This window comes from Pogona vitticeps, chromosome 5 (assembly GCF_051106095.1).
Source record: "Pogona vitticeps strain Pit_001003342236 chromosome 5, PviZW2.1, whole genome shotgun sequence".
Lineage (NCBI taxonomy): Eukaryota > Metazoa > Chordata > Lepidosauria > Squamata > Agamidae > Pogona > Pogona vitticeps.
Genome location: NC_135787.1, coordinates 141,248,941 through 141,265,026, shown reverse-complemented (window position 1 = coordinate 141,265,026; position 16,086 = coordinate 141,248,941). Strand labels below are relative to the sequence as shown.

The following is a 16,086-nucleotide window of genomic DNA, read 5'->3' as shown; positions in this document are numbered from 1 at the left end:
GCATTACAGTGGACCCCCTACTTACAGAATTAATCCGTAATGGAATGGTGGCTGCAGGTCGAAAGGTCTGTAGGTCAAGTCTCCATTGACCTACAATGCATTGAAAACCGATTAATCTCGTAACTGGCCGTTTTTGTTCCATTTTGGTTTTTTTTCTGGTCTCTAGGTCGATTCGGCTGCAAGTTGAACCTAAATTTTGTGGCCAGAGAAGTCTGTAACTCGAAAAGTCTGTAAGTCTAGCCATCTGTAAGTCGAGGGTCCGCTGTAACTTTCCCCATCAATATCAGAGTTTGCAATATATCCAAAGTAGTCCTGAAATAAACTTGATATCAGCAGGATAATAGTCAGTGTAATTGGGAAGGGGACATGCCAGCCTCATAGCAGACTCTCCCATGTAACTTTAAAACCTAATTTAGAGAGAAACCCTCTGTAGATATCCCCACCATCAGCAGCAGCACAGAGGTTCAAAGTCTTCAGGGGAAAAGGGAAGGGGAAAACGTTTTGCCATACAGCAGTCAGGTACCAAAATGATAAAATTCTGCATTACTTTACTGATGCCAATATTTCAGCACCTGAGGATCTAAGCAGGGTGACTGACCTATTGTTTTCTGAAATATCTACTATGATGTTGTGCATGGAGGGAGGTTAACTTGTGTACCCTGTTTTCCCGAAAATAAGACCTAACCTGAAAATAAGCCCTAGTATGATTTTTCAGGATGCTCATAATATAAGCCATACTCAAAAATAAGCCCTAGTTAAGTGAAACCCCATCCTCCACCATTGTTGCAGCACTGTGCAGCAACCAGAAGGTGACATGAAAATAAAACATCTCCTGAAAATAAGCCCTAATGCGTTTTTGGAGCAAAAATTAATATAAGACCCTGTCTTAATACTGCCACTCTCTGAGCTGCATTAAAAAGATGGTGGGGGAAAGATTTTAGAGTAATTAATGATATACTATATAAAAATTAATATAAGACCCTATCAGCAATACACCTTCCCAGAGTACTATTTAATTCTGACGTTTTCCAGAGTTCTTGAGAATCTGCAAGCTTGCTTACTGTTTTGTGACATTTTGGTTGTTCCTAACCATGGCACTGGCTGATCATGGATTTGGGATGCTTTTCTCAATGGACCAGCATAGCTTCTGCACTTTCTTTTTCATGCATTCAGTATGACAGCTGCTAGGTTTCAGTGGACATTGGAGGAGACCATAGGCAATGCTTTAGCAAAATACACCACATAGGAAATTGTTTTGCATGTCTCTGAATCCTATGAAGTCTAATGAATATAGAGGTTTAACCAAAAGACAACAGAAGAAGCAAAATCATGGGTGGGATATGCAAAATAAAAGTTAGCTTCTCAGATACCTCCTGCGTACATCACAGCCAACATGATTGATGAGATCCAAGCTATCTCGCTATATGATGTGTCGAAGATCTCCTGAATTTCCTTGAAGAACACTGTGATAGCTTTAGGGAATGCATAGGAAAACCCAATGGAGATGAAAGCTCCGAAGACCACGATCCAGCCCCATCCTCCATCAGGGGGAGCATACTGTAGTGATGTTGTTGCAGGCGGCATTTTTAAACAATTTGTTTTTACAACGGTGACTGTAGCTGAAAAAGAAAAAGTTGAAACAGGTTTTATATAGCTCCCTCCTTTTTAGTACATAAGTATGAAATAGACCAAATCAAATATAATGATTCTTAACCAACTCTTCTACTAGTAATTCTCACTGGACGATGTAGTACAATTACTTATCTATACAAGTCAACGTAGCTTCTGGGGAAGGACAAATGTCTTGGCAATGGTTACTAGAAGAACCTTATTAGATATACTGTCACTTCTTCGGGTCACTGATCCAAGCCACTGAGATTATATCTGGCAATTAATCACAGATGGTGAAGTGACATTTGGGTTTTTTTAGTATAGATCTATGTCGCTTCAATGAAGTGTGAGTTGACTTGCACCATATAAGCATGTAGCCTGCAAATAACACTGCTGTTAAAAATGCAAAAGAATGTTAGCATCAGTCTTAAGCTGGCTTCTCATACTTCATTTTATTTTTATTTATTAAACACTGTGGTCACTTTTTGAAGAAAATATTTTTGAAGTAAACTGCAATGGTATTTAAACCCAAACCCCAGAAATATTTAAAATCTCTGTCAATATATAAAGTACACTAACAAGAATGGTACCAAATGATACGTAAATTATATTTACCAGAAGACAGACAGACAGACACACACACACACACACACACACACAAAAGCGTGCACGTGCGCACACACACACACACACACATACACAGAGAGAGAGAGAGAGAGAGAGAGAGAGTCCAGGACAACTCGGCTTCAGGGCTACATATTCTAGCAATATCTTGACTAGATTATTCTAATAGTTCCAATTAAAGTACAGTATGATAATTTTTACTGTGTACAGTGCCAGATTTAGAATGCTAGTAAAGCAAATTATTTTTAAAAAATTACTTTAGCTCCCTATGTGCTCCTGTTCCAAGCCAAGGTGCTGGTATTTAGCTTCACAATATCAAACATGTTAGGTTCCAAATGCTTAAGAAAGAACTTACTCCCACACCATCTAGCCCACACACTAAGATTTTCAGATAAAGTACTTCTCTGAAGGATGAAGTATGTCAGAGCTACACAAAAGAAAGAATTTTGACTAGATTATTGCCTGGATAGTGGAACATCTTTCCTTAAAAAATCTGAATGATTCTGCCTGACGTTACTGTATTTTTGCCCTTGCAACTCTTCATGCTACTGAAACTGAATTGCATCTGCTGTCCCGAATCCCCTGTATGTCAATGTGTACATACAAAGTATTGAACTAAACAGTTATTTGTGTCATTAAAAACATGTACTATTTTTTTTGGGTGGGGGGAATAAATTGGATTATACAAAGTGCCACCTAGCTCAGCTGCATTTAATGGATGATACAGTACAAGTGATCATGTATCATTTGCACAATGCATTCATCTTTATCCAGTTAATCCTCAGAGCAACTCAATAATGATATTCACACTATTCTAGAGGGAAGAGAATTAGCATAACCACTCAAGGCCATGATCCCAGTCTCTGGCCCTTATGTATGCTTGTCCAAAGATCTAAAAGATCTGTGAATGTATACAATCTGTCTATGTATCTGCAACTTCATGGAGAGAGTTTGAATTAATAATGTTGTCCAAGTATGTATGTATGTATGTATGTATGTATGTATGTATGTATGTATGTATGTATGTATGTATGTATGTATGTATGTATGTATGTATGTATGTATGTATGTATGTATGTATGTATTTAGAAAGGCAGCAGGACCAGAACTGGTAAAGTAAGTAACACGGTCAATCCCCTAATTTATTTTCTCTAGCAGAACTTGAAGAAACTAGGCAAGGACAGATCAGGAGCACAACATTAATGTAAATAATACAGGAACCTATGCATTTGGGATTAAGTTCTGATAAACTCAGAGAATTTATTTCCAAGCAAACATGAACAGATAGGGCAACAATTTTGTGATTATTGCTTCCCATATGTGAATTGCCTCTGCTGGAAAATATTGTCTAAGGCAATATGAAGAGATACAGAAGTTCTATCTGTGGTGACGATGTGAACCCTAATGATGAAGAGGCATCTCTGAAAACCTAATCAGTTTTGCACACACAGTTAATGGAATGAGCCACTCCAATCTACTGCCTGGTAGAGGCAAGCTTTGTAGGACCAAAGGAAACATTATTTTAAAACACAGCTTGCTGCTACACCCTTTTGTTACCTGATTTACTTGAGAGTAAGGATAATATACATTGAGACCCTAGCATTCAGGCAAGGGCTTTGATTTCCCCCTCCCAGTAGGATTTGGATCTAGATTAGGCTCAGTGTACCTCCAATTTATATAGCAAAGTAGGGATCCATTAAACAACTCAACATTTCCCAAAATAAATTATAGATGCAGCATACAGTCCTGAAACAGAGTGTAGGGAAGGGTTAAAACTTCCCTACTTTCCAAGCTAGAATTCTAGTTGCCTCCATATTTACTCTAGTGTAAAACAGAGAACCATAGTTGCTATGTCTAATATACTACTTTGACTCTCAGTCTGTAATATAACTGTATTGCGAGAGGACGCTGATGGGCGCATGATCAGTGGTTTCCCCCTTCTATTCTGTGCACAAGGCACATGTGTAGCTTTTATTTATAAACCCCTAAACAGAAAATCAAGCAAGGCCTTCTTTTCTTAAGTCTCAGTGGGCCATCTAAGCTCAACTGAGCATGTCTTGTTGTACAGCCATCTCTGTGCCATATTTGAACACAGGCAGTCCAGGGTGACTGAATCTGTTGCCCGGAAGACTGGCTAAAGTCCAATCAGTAATCTTTTTTGCAAATATTGCAAGACTTTAAAGGAAAACAGTATAGTCCTCTACACCTAAGTCATACAGGGTTTTTAAAAGTTATAGCCAGTGCTTTGAATTTTGACCGGAAAAAGATCAGCAGTGATTGACATTGTTGAAACAAGAGAGTCATGCTCATTTTGTAACTGACACCAGGGCCCAACTATATTAGAAGTCAAAATCCATTGGTGCTCCAAACATCAGACTCAGACATATTTTTTTGTCATTGTACATTAAAATTTAGAAATGAAAGCTGTGCTTATCTTCCAGTGAATAATGGCAGTGGAAAGCACATTAACCAGCACACTGTGGGAGGCATGGGAAACTCCCTTGTGACAACCAGAAGTTCTTGGCACTTCAGGAATTCCCTCTTGTAATTAAGAGTTATCCGTAATGTATAATTTGGCCAGACCATTTGGAAGCAGCTAGAGTTTCCAAACACCTTCCACAGGAAGTCTATGCAGGAGAAAAGAGGAAGTAGCTCCTTTGGGAACCACCTATGGATTCGACTTTTAACACATTCAAGTAGGCTTGTCTTGACTAGGATACAATGAGACATACCTTGGTTCCATTTCATTTAGATTACTCTAACATGCTCTATGTGGGGCTGCCTTTGAAGATGGTTCAGAAACTTCCACTGGTTCAAACTGCTGCAGCCAAACTGCTGATTGGAGCTACCTATCTTAAAGGAATTATATCACTCCCTCGCCACAACAACTTCACTGGCTGCCGGTCCATTTCTGGAACCAACACAAAGTGTTGGTTATAACCTATAAAGCCCTATATGGCTTGGGTCCAGACTACTTGAAGGACTATCTTTTCATATAATCCCATCCCAGTCTCTCAGATCTTCAGGAAAGGGCCCTCTTTCAGTCCCACCACAATCACAGGGACATTTGGCAAGAATTCAAGATAGGGTATGTTCAATGGCAGTTCCAAATTTATGGAATTCCCATCCACACAAGGCTAACTTGGTGCCCTCCTTATGGCCCTTCCACTGTCAAGTGAAAACTTTCCTTTTTAAATTAGTTTTGGAACTGTGGAAATCCTGGCAGGACTCGAATTTTCAGTAGCATTCTTTTTTAATTTTGTGTTTTAAATAAGTTAAATGAATGAATGAATGGAAAGTCAGCCATACGGACCCTGCATTTATCCCATGAAGGACCATGTGGAAACAGCCATTTTGGAATCTAATGTTTCTCCATCTATTTCCAAAGCAACAGCTCCCAATGGCAAAAGTCAGGGTCATGTGATGCCTCTTCAGGAAGGAAGATATTTGGCAAATGAGCCTTACTGGGATAAGAGAAGCACATTTAGCTTCCACATAGTCAGGGACTCTTCAGCCCTGGCTGATGTTAAAATCACATCCCGATTTACAAATAATCCCCCACATGACAAGTGCATGAACACCATATTATTCTACTTTCATTTTAGTAGAGAATAGATTATAAGGAGGAACACTGGCTTAAAAAATGCCTTTGCCAGAATCCTGGCACATGACTGACATGCCCTGAGGAATGCAAGTAGCAACTGATTAATGAGTTGCAATTTGGCACCATGATTTGTTTCATTACACTTAACATCAGCATAAATCCACAGCTGGATTCTAGTCAGTTCAGAACTCATTTTTTAAAATGCTGAAATTATTCTAATTAACCACTTACTAGAGAAGAGATAGAAGTCTGAATTTGTACCTGATGCTGTTTTCAAAGAGAAGTGACTATTACTAGGGTCTTGTTCTACCTTTAAGAGTTCATTATAAGCACAACTGTAGAACTGGAGCCATGGCATGGAGTGTTAATAAAAGCAATGGGCCCCATGGATCTGAATCAAACAAACAAATATGATTCAGATCCAGCCTGAAAATGAACAGATATGAGCCACAGCAACAGAGTTGGTTGACAAAGGGAGGCAGCACTGAATACCCCTACCCAACATTTTAAAAGGATGAGAACTGCAATAACAAGGTCAGAAGAACAGCCACAACAAATAATTCATCTTTATATCACGCACTGTAGATTCGAGTCAATCATGATCAACCTGCTTAGACGGCTCATCTGTAAATGCTTCATTAATATTCTCTGCTTGCCAACTGACTAAATCAACTCCCAATACAATAAATAGCTTGTCAAAAGAAAGACTGAAAGTGGCCAACTCTTTCTAAAAACCCATGCATTTTTCATAGGGGATATTATTGTTCTTTTATAATATCACAAGTTTGTTTCATAGTGGGTTGTGATTAGTCCTTATATTGATTTTTTGTTTATTTTTATCCTATACTTCCTCATAGTTAACTTCCAGAGTAGTTAACATCTACATTAGAACACACACTTAACACCAGAAATTGCAAAAAATCATGAATTATAAATACCTAAAATCATACAGTGAATATCTAATAACATATAATAAAAACAACAGACAAATGGCAACATAAGAAGAAATGACCGGGGGTGGGGGAGTTCCTAAACATAGGCGAAACTCAAGCAAATTTCTATGTGCTGCCAGAATGATAAGGAATGTGGGGAACAATGAAATCTCTAACGGAAATGGCTTCTGCAGGAGAGATGCTGCTATTGAGAGGACCTGGCCATTTGTGGTTGCTCCATGGGCCATGAAACTCCCATGAGATATCATTAGTACAGCCTATGCAGTCTATTTGACCAAACTCCGGGGGACAGTGGAACACAGGAGGGCCTGGCGTGTTCTGGTCCATGGGGTCACGAAGAGTCGGACACAACTTAATGACTAAACAACAACATGCAGCCTATCTTATATAGATCAGTTGTTACAGAGGAAGGTCTTCATCTATGTATTGGAGTACTAAGCTGTTTAGGCCTTCATAACCAATACTACAATACTTCCTAGAAGTCATGGCCTAATGGCAGCCAATGGCTAAGTTTCAAAAGGAATCTAGTATAATGTCCAAGCAACATCCATTTTGCTTGTCCATCAACATCTAGGCATTAGCTGCAGTATCTGGTCCATCTGCAAGAGAAGACATATGTAGATCTCACTGCAATGGGTGTGAAATTATCAGAGTATGGACTGTCCTTGCCTTCATAATCCTAACTACTAGATCAGACTTTCTCTCAAAATAGTCAGTTTAACTCTAGTATTACCTCACAACAACTCAAATTGTTCCCATAACCCATGATCAAATGCCAATCTGAATATTTCCTCAGGATCAGTAACAAGGAATCTAGTTTGATATGAATTCAAGTGGCCTTCCCCCCTACTTCACAAAACAACCGCAGAACTCTTCCATGAGTCTGGAGTTGATCTCATCAGTCTATTTGTAGCCCCAAAGATTAGGACAACAATAGTGGAGGCAGAAGCTTTCTTTGTTGCCATTGCTGCCACCCTATGGTAGAAACAATAGTGTACTCTTCCATATCACGTTTATGTTATGTTCAAACTGAGAGTTACATAACCCACCTTCCAGCCAAAGCCCACTCCCTTTAATTGTCAGGAGCTCTTTAGAAAGCAATAACGCCCTTTGAGCTTTACAAGGAGAGCATGACAAAGTTGATAGTCCTACTTATCTCACAAGGTGGTGCCACCATTGAGGTGCCAGCCATTTCATCACAAACACTCCACAGCTCATCTAACCAATAGTAGTGTTTCCAACATCTATTTGGGAACTTCAGTGAGTGCTAACTGGTATTAACATTATGAGCATATTTTTCTTGTGATTAATGTTCTTTAATGAATGCTAGCTTGTTCTTGAGCAATACAAAGTAGCTGGCTGAATAGCTCAGTAAGTAGGAGTATCTGGGAATCTGACTCTCCCCTGTGAGTCCCAGAAAAAGAGCCACCTTGTGCAGCCTTGGGTAAACTGCATAGTCAAAGTACCCCCAGAAAAAGGGAGTGATAAACTATTTCTTAGTACTCTGTACTTAGAAAATTCTGAGAAGTGGAACTGACGTGATGGTTAGCAATTATTACTATTGGAATTCAAAAGTGCTGCTGCTGACCTTTAAAAGCTTATGTGTCAGAGTGGAGAACCTGGAGCATCCCAAAGATTGTTGGGTTACAAATATCCTTATCAATCAGCTGTGCTGGCTGTGGTTAATGGATCTGGATTCTGACAACATGTAGACAGCTGCGGTTTACCTATCACTGTGTAACACCCTGGGATATCTGAAGTAATTCAGTTTGCCCCAAAACTGAGATCTTCATAAGGCACGGTTCTTCATGTATATCAAATCTACTTGGACTTCTCTATGATAATAACATATTAACTATATAATTGTTTTCATGTAAGTGTTTGCCATCTATTTTATTTTTTATATTCCTGGTAAAGTTTATTCTATTTTTTAAAAACTATGTTAGCTGTTTTTTGGGGTTGGGTGGGTTTGTGGTTGCTGTTCCTTTAATTTTATTGTTCTCATTTTTTCTTTGCATTTTTTTTCTCACTGCAATATATTGCCTTGAGCATGTATTCATATGTATATACATCTAGTAAATAAATGCTAATATTGCCCACAAATTGAACTGATAAAAATGTCAATAAGAATTAATAAATGAAATACCCTTGTTCTCATTCTAGTTAAGTAAACATGATTTGACAGGTGGAAAGCTGGTGAAATAATGATGCTATACAAATTCTAAGGTTTTCCATTCTACTATACAGTATATACTACTGAGTGTGTTATGTGATTGTTCAAATGTTATATCTGACTAGAGCACAATAACATGCACTCGTCAGGAATGAAAATGTTTCTGTTCTATTGATCTTCCTTTTGCTAGCCACATGGGGCATTTTCATAGAAATGTTGGATGGAAATATAACAATTAAATTAGTTCGATAACTAATCAAATAGCATGAGGACTTCAGCTTAAGTTGGCAAAACTGACAGTGCATAATAAAGCATTTGAAACATCTAATAGCCTTGCAGTTCAGACACACAGAGAGACAGAGAGATAGACACTGAGAGGCAGAGAGAAATAAAAGAAGTGGCATCTCTTTCTTCATACCACTTGCTTTAATAGGGCCAAATGACCTTGTTCTTTACAGTTCAGACTGTTGGTTGTTACTACAGCAGAAGTCCTGACCTACTTATCAGTCTATTTTAATCGTTCTCACTATTCCTTAAATCCCCCTACTTCTCCAGTATTAAATACACCATCAAGTACCATAGCCACTAATAGCAGTTTGCAAGTACTGCCATCAAGATTTAAAGAAAGCAGGCACATTCTGAAATGTCTGATCAATATTAACTTGATATCCCCACAAAATCATGTGACAATTCTAAAACACCACCCAGGACAAAGCTGTCCTGACATTTATTTGTATAAATTAGTTGGATTAGTACAAAAGATAAGCTCATTATAGGCTTGTGGATTATGTCTCATGATATCACTGTCTATGAATTCAGAGGTGGGATATTTTAGCTTGACTTGTCAAATTAATAAAGAAAATGACAAGAATGTACAGAAAAATGTGTTTATTTGCCCAAAGAATGCAGTAATATAAAGAAATCATTTGAAGCATGCATTAAAATAACCTTCTTATTACTGGGGCAAAGGCAGACAAAAGTACACAGAAGAAAAAACATTTTCTTATTTCCACTGTGAAAAAAAATGGATTGTTTAATTGCATGATTGCTATGTGTTTTGTCCAAAAACTAAAGAAAAGCCGTACTAATTCATATATACAGACAGACATATATACACAAATTATTTTCAAAGAACAAGGTGGTTTACTCTTTCATTGCTATTGTATGAAAATGAATCTGATGAGAACTTCAAAGAATAAAGAAAACCAAGTGGTCTTTCTTCCTTTGACAAAGGGCATTTTTGCTTACATAGGTCTATTGAAGATAAACCTGCGATAGCTTAGGAATGTATAAGATAAATATTATTCTAACATGTAAGAAGAATCTTGCTGAATTAGAACAAAAGCTGTCCAGTTTGGCATCCTACTTCTCTTCCATGGCTCAGCAGATGCCTATGGAAGTCCACAAGGAACACACAATGCTGTGTAGTCTTCTCTTGCTGTTTTACCCCATTGACTATTATTGAATGGGATACTAATTCTGATTCTGGAGCTAGCATATGGGCATTGTAAGAACATAAGAAAAGCCATGCTGGAACTGGTTAAATGTTTATTTAGCGCACCTTTCTATTTCGATAGTGGCCACTATATTGTTGATAGGAAGCCCATAAGCCGGGCATGAATCCAGCAGCACCGTCATGTTCATTTGATCTTCAGAAGGAAGAATGGAAGTACAGGTAGGTCACTTCTAGGAGCCCATGAAGTTCTACAGCTCACGTTGACATGAACACAATTTAGATCAACTGAAATCTATGCGGGATTTATGATGGACCAGAAAGAAACAAATATTCAATTGCATAGCCTCGACCATAGTACAGAGACTGTCAGGCTAGGATTAGAGAATCACACATTCAGATCTCAGCTGGGAACCTTGCTAAAATCTCCTAGTAGGCAATTTTTAAAAATAACTTTTCCAAGCTATTGAGCAGAAGCCATTTTCCATACCATTCAAGGTGGGAAGGGAGAAGATGATGGAAGTTTTAATTCAACATCTCTGGAGAGCTCCAGGTTGGGGAAGGTTGGAAGAGGGGCTGGTGTGCTGCCTTCAACTCTGAAGTAATCAGGCAAAAGGCACGCCTGCACATTTGTGCACGAGTTCTCATCTTAAACTACCTCACAGAGTTGTTGTGGGTAGAAAGCAGAGGGAGCTTAAATGTTACCTTGAATTCCCAACCTTGAGTTCCCAGATGTTCTTGGAATTAATTCCAGAAGCCTTCACTACTGGCCAGGGTTTCTGGGAGTTGTAGTCCAAGAACTTCTGGAGACCCAAGGTTGGGAACTACTGCTTTAAGAGGAATGGTGGTAACCAACAGGATAAAAGGAGTATAAGAATAATTACCACACAATCACACATGAAAGTGTAAATATAGTTTGACTTTAAAGTCTTCAATGATTTCTCAAATATGGATTATTGATATTCTTACTATTTCCTTATTTCTACATATTAGTTTAAATAGCTTGAAGGATGTATAGAAAATCACTATGCAATTTTAAAAACTGTTCCTTTTGTGCCACAAACAAGTGAAAGGATCTTGTAAGTAATACATGAGAGAGAGAGAGCACATAATGTCCGAGTGGGTTTCTTTGTAGGAACAAACACACAGAGAAAGTAAACACAAAAAGTCTGTTTCATAGATGCTATGAACATTCATTTGGTGGTACATGTAATGCTCAACTAAATTTTGAATCTTGAGTTGATACTGTAGATAGCTGGCAATCAGGTCAATCACACTCATCTTCCTAACATTCTTATTGTTAAATGTATTAGTTGTTTTGACAGAACAACATCAAGAAAAAAAATTACATTAGATAACATAATTATATTACATAATCGCAAGCAAAACATTCTGCCCATTCCTTTCCTAAGTCCCACTTTCCCCTCTACAGCCCATGAAATGCAGGGTCATTGATCACTTTTAGTCAACATATGCCGGGCTTTAATGTGATTTAGCTCCATCAGAAGGAAATACATGTCAGTCAGCTTTTCTTAAAGCATTAACAGTTTTACATTTCTCCACCATCACAAACAAATAGCATTATAATGCCATATCTTGTATTCGCGAAGGCTTTCACGGCCGGGATCTAATGGTCGTTGTGGGTTTTTCGGGCTTCTTGGCCGTGTTCTGAAGGTGGTTCTTCCTAACATTTCGCCAGTCTCTGTGGCCGGCATCTTCTGAAGATGCCGGCCACAGAGACTGGCGAAATGTTAGGAAGAACCACCTTCAGAACACGGCCAAGAAGCCCGAAAAACCCACAACGACCAACGCCATATCTCTTTGGAAAATAATAAATTGAGCCAGGTAAAACACATCAAAATCCAAAGGGTGAACTATTTCAGCGTGAAGGGGTTGTTATGCAACACACCTATCAATAAAGACACCATCTAATGGAAGCCATGGTCTATACAGCCAATGTTCAGTGCTGTTGATTTTAGTGGCAGTGCTAAACATCACAGGGAGATGAAAAGTGCTTAACATTGGTTGGATTGTGCCCTCCATTTTTAGGTCCCAAATTAGCAGAGGAAGAGCCAGCAAAAACAATTGCACAACAAAGCAGGTGAGTCATATGTTCCAGGAAGTGTAATAAATCAAAGAGTAAATTCTATTGGAACACAGGATGGAGAGAACATCAATCTGAGCAATGACTTTGTTGTCAGTTTGAGGAGAGAAACTTAATCAGATCCATAAAGAAAAGACATGAGTCATGTTTTTCTCTAGTGACACTTGACTATCTGTTTATCTAGACAGACTACAACACAGCTATCCTAGGTTTTAAAGCAGACAGGACAAAGAGAACATGTTTTAGGCATAAGTATGCAATGAATTTTACGGTTTATCTGACCTTGGTTTAATATCTAAATCTGCTAATCTGTAAACACTACTAGCAATGTGTACACTACTAACTATATGCGATTTCTCTACAATTAATTATTATGCACACTAATCCTCTGAAGATAACTGCAACACAGGGAGGCCAGCACTACCATTATGCACAGTGAGTCAGCACCATCATTCAGGATGCTAGAAGATGGCCCCACTCCTACCTTCATTGGTCTTTTTTACCCCACTCAGTCATTCCGAGTGGTGAACAATTTTGTTTGCCACTGGTGTTGGTGAACACTGCCAAATGGGTGTTGGAGATATACTGAAAAGGGAACAGGATCATGTTCTTAGTATCCACATATTGATCACATCTACTGGACAAAGACATAGGCAATTGAGTTGCTATGTGCACACAGACATTCTTTGCACAAATAATATACACAATATATTCCTATTCCTTCCTTCCTTCCTTCCTTCCTTCCTTCCTTCCTTCCTTCCTTCCTTCCTTCCTTCCTTCCTTCCTTCCTTCCTTCCTTCCTTCCTTCCTTCAATTACAACTCATTTTGTTGACAAATAGGCTAGGTCTTGAACAGAGCTAGCAGGCATAATCTTATCCCCCAAAAAAGATTAGGCGCACATGGTATTTTCTGGGTTTTGACGACTGGGAAATGAATCTGCAAACTTATTTGAAAATATTGTGTTCCATGTTTATGTGAGACAAAGGGAAGGTTCGATCAGTATTGTTAGGATCTATAGACTTGCAAGTTATCACCTGGTGTTTCTCTCATCAGATGATGAGTATGCCTGTCCAACTCTCATCACAAAACTGAGTCATTTGTGCAGGTGGAACTTCCTGAATGCTTTTCAACAATTGGAAGAGGTATTTAAAAGGCATAAAATGGTTCCAGAAATATCACTGTTTCAAAAAATGAAATTTTGGGGGGGGGGGCATGTGGTAACAGGGTTACTTGGTTAGCAGGGATGGCCTTTTCAAAATACTTCCCAAGATTGGATGTCCACCTCGTCTCCTTAACATCATCAGGTCCTTCCACGATGGAATGAAAGGCACTGTAGTTTTTGACGGCTCAACATCAGACCCCTTTGACATCCGAAGCAGAGTGAAACAGGGCTGTGTCCTCGCACCAACACTTTTTGGGATCTTTTTTGCTGTCATGCTGAAGCATGCCTTTGGAACTGCAACAGAAGGTGTCTATCTCCGGACTAGATCAGATGGAAAGCTCTTTAATCTCTCTAGATTGAGAGCGAAGACCAAAGTCCAACTGAAATGCATGCGGGACTTCCTCTTTGCAGACGATGCAGCCATTGTTGCCCACTCTGCTGAAGACCTCCAACAACTCATGAACCGTTTCAGCAAGGCCTGCCAAGACTTTGGACTAACAATCAGCCTGAAGAAAACACAAGTCATGGGCCAGGGTGTGGACTCACCTCCCTCTATTACCATCTCCACACAAGAATTGGAGGTTGTTCATGACTTTGTGTACCTTGGCTCAACCATCTCTGACACCCTCTCTCTAGATGTCGAGCTGGATAAACGCATTGGGAAAGCAGCCACCATGTTCTCTAGACTCACAAAGAGAGTATGGCTCAATAAGAAACTGACAACACATACCAAGATCCAGGTCTATAGAGCCTGTGTCCTGAGCACACTCCTGTACTGCAGCGAGTCCTGGACCCTTTGTGCCCAGCAGGAGAGGAAGCTGAACACCTTCCATATGCGTTGCCTACGACGGATTTTTGGTATCACCTGGCAGGACAGAGTTCCAAATAGAGTAGTCCTAGAATGAGCTGGAATTTTCAGCATGCATACATTACTGAAACAGCGATGTCTACGCTGGCTTGGGCACGTTGTGAGAATGGCTGATGGTCGGATTCCAAAGGATCTCCTATATGGAGAATTAGTGCAGGGAAATCGCCCCAGAGGGAGACCACAGCTGTGATACAAGGATATCTGCAAGCGGGATCTGAAGGCCTTAGGAATAGACCTCAACAGATGGGAAACTCTGACATCTGATCGTTCAGCCTGGAGGCAGGCAGTACATCACGGCCTCTCCCAATTTGAAGAGACCCTTGTCCAGCAGGCTGAGGCAAAGAGGAAGTCACAAAGGAAGCAAAACCAGGGAGCTGGACAGGGGACAGATTGGATTTGTCTCCAGTGTGGAAGGGATTGTCACTCTCGAATTGGCCTCCTCAGCCACACTAGACGCTGTTCCAAGTCCTCCATACAGAGCACGATACCATAGTCTTTCGAGACTGAAGGATGCCTACTACATGTGGTAACAAAACATGTACTTCCTATCTGGATGAGTATGTTGGAAGAAGTAGGGAGGAAGGGAGAGTACTTTCTCTGTAATGCAGATGTGCAGATGATTTGAATATGTGCCTTATGTACTCTGTCCAGCAAGAATGGATGCGGCCCTCAGACTTTGAAACATAGACCATAAACATCAATTAACACATTAACATAACAATGATTAGCATCTACTATTGGACCCCATGGGCAGAAGAGTGGAAACCAGAAGCTTCCCTTCCCACTTCCAATTGTTATTCTATCCCCCCCCAAAAAAACAACAACACCTGATCCACAGAGTTGGCAAACTAAGTATTTTGGAGCAACTCTGGAGTCTACAGAAAGAAGGGAGGGGAATGGAATCCATCATCTTGGTACTCCAGTGTATGAAAAAAAGTCAGTGAAAAATCAGAACACAGTTTCTTTTCACACATTCCCATTACTATTGATGGTATCTACTAGAAATCAGCAAGCTATAAAAGGGGAAGGTAAAGAGAAGAGATTATGAAAGAGGAGTAGGGGGAAAGCAAAGAGTAGGGTTTTGGTGAAGTGGATGGGATACAGGCTTTTCAACATTTCTATCAGAGATAGTCATGCTGCGCTGATAAAACTAACTAGTTTTTAATGTATTCTTGAAGGCTTTCACAGTCAGGATCCGATGGTTGTTGTAGGTGCTTTTTTGGGCTGTTTGGCCGTGTTCCGAAGGTTTTTCTTCCTAACTCTAGAGTTCTAACTCCTGTCCTCTGAAGATGCCAGCCACAGAGACAGGCAAAACATTAGGAAGAAAAACCTTTGGAACATGGCCTAACAGTCTGAAAAACCTACAACAACCAACTAACTTTTTTATTTTTCATTAGCTTTCATCTGTCTAAGCACACTGCTTCAGATGAAGTTTCACATGTTCATCTGAAGAAGTGTTTTTAGACACATGAAAGTGTATCAGAAATAAAAACTAGATAGTCTTATAAGTGCTACATGTATATTTCTGTTGTA

The 16,086-nt window shown here is 39.4% G+C and overlaps 1 protein-coding gene across 4 annotated transcripts in view; it reads right to left on the bottom strand.

The window, feature by feature from the left end:
• Positions 1-16,086, bottom strand: part of SLC16A7 (solute carrier family 16 member 7) — a 126,852-nt gene that overhangs the window by 44,849 nt on the left and 65,917 nt on the right. For all 4 annotated transcript variants that reach the window (XM_020795529.3, XM_078376886.1, XM_078376885.1 and 1 more), the window contains exon 2: positions 1,371-1,619. In XM_020795529.3, coding sequence (XP_020651188.1) covers positions 1,371-1,584 — 214 coding nt within the window. In that variant the 5' untranslated portion in view covers positions 1,585-1,619. The remainder of the gene's footprint in view (positions 1-1,370; positions 1,620-16,086) is intronic.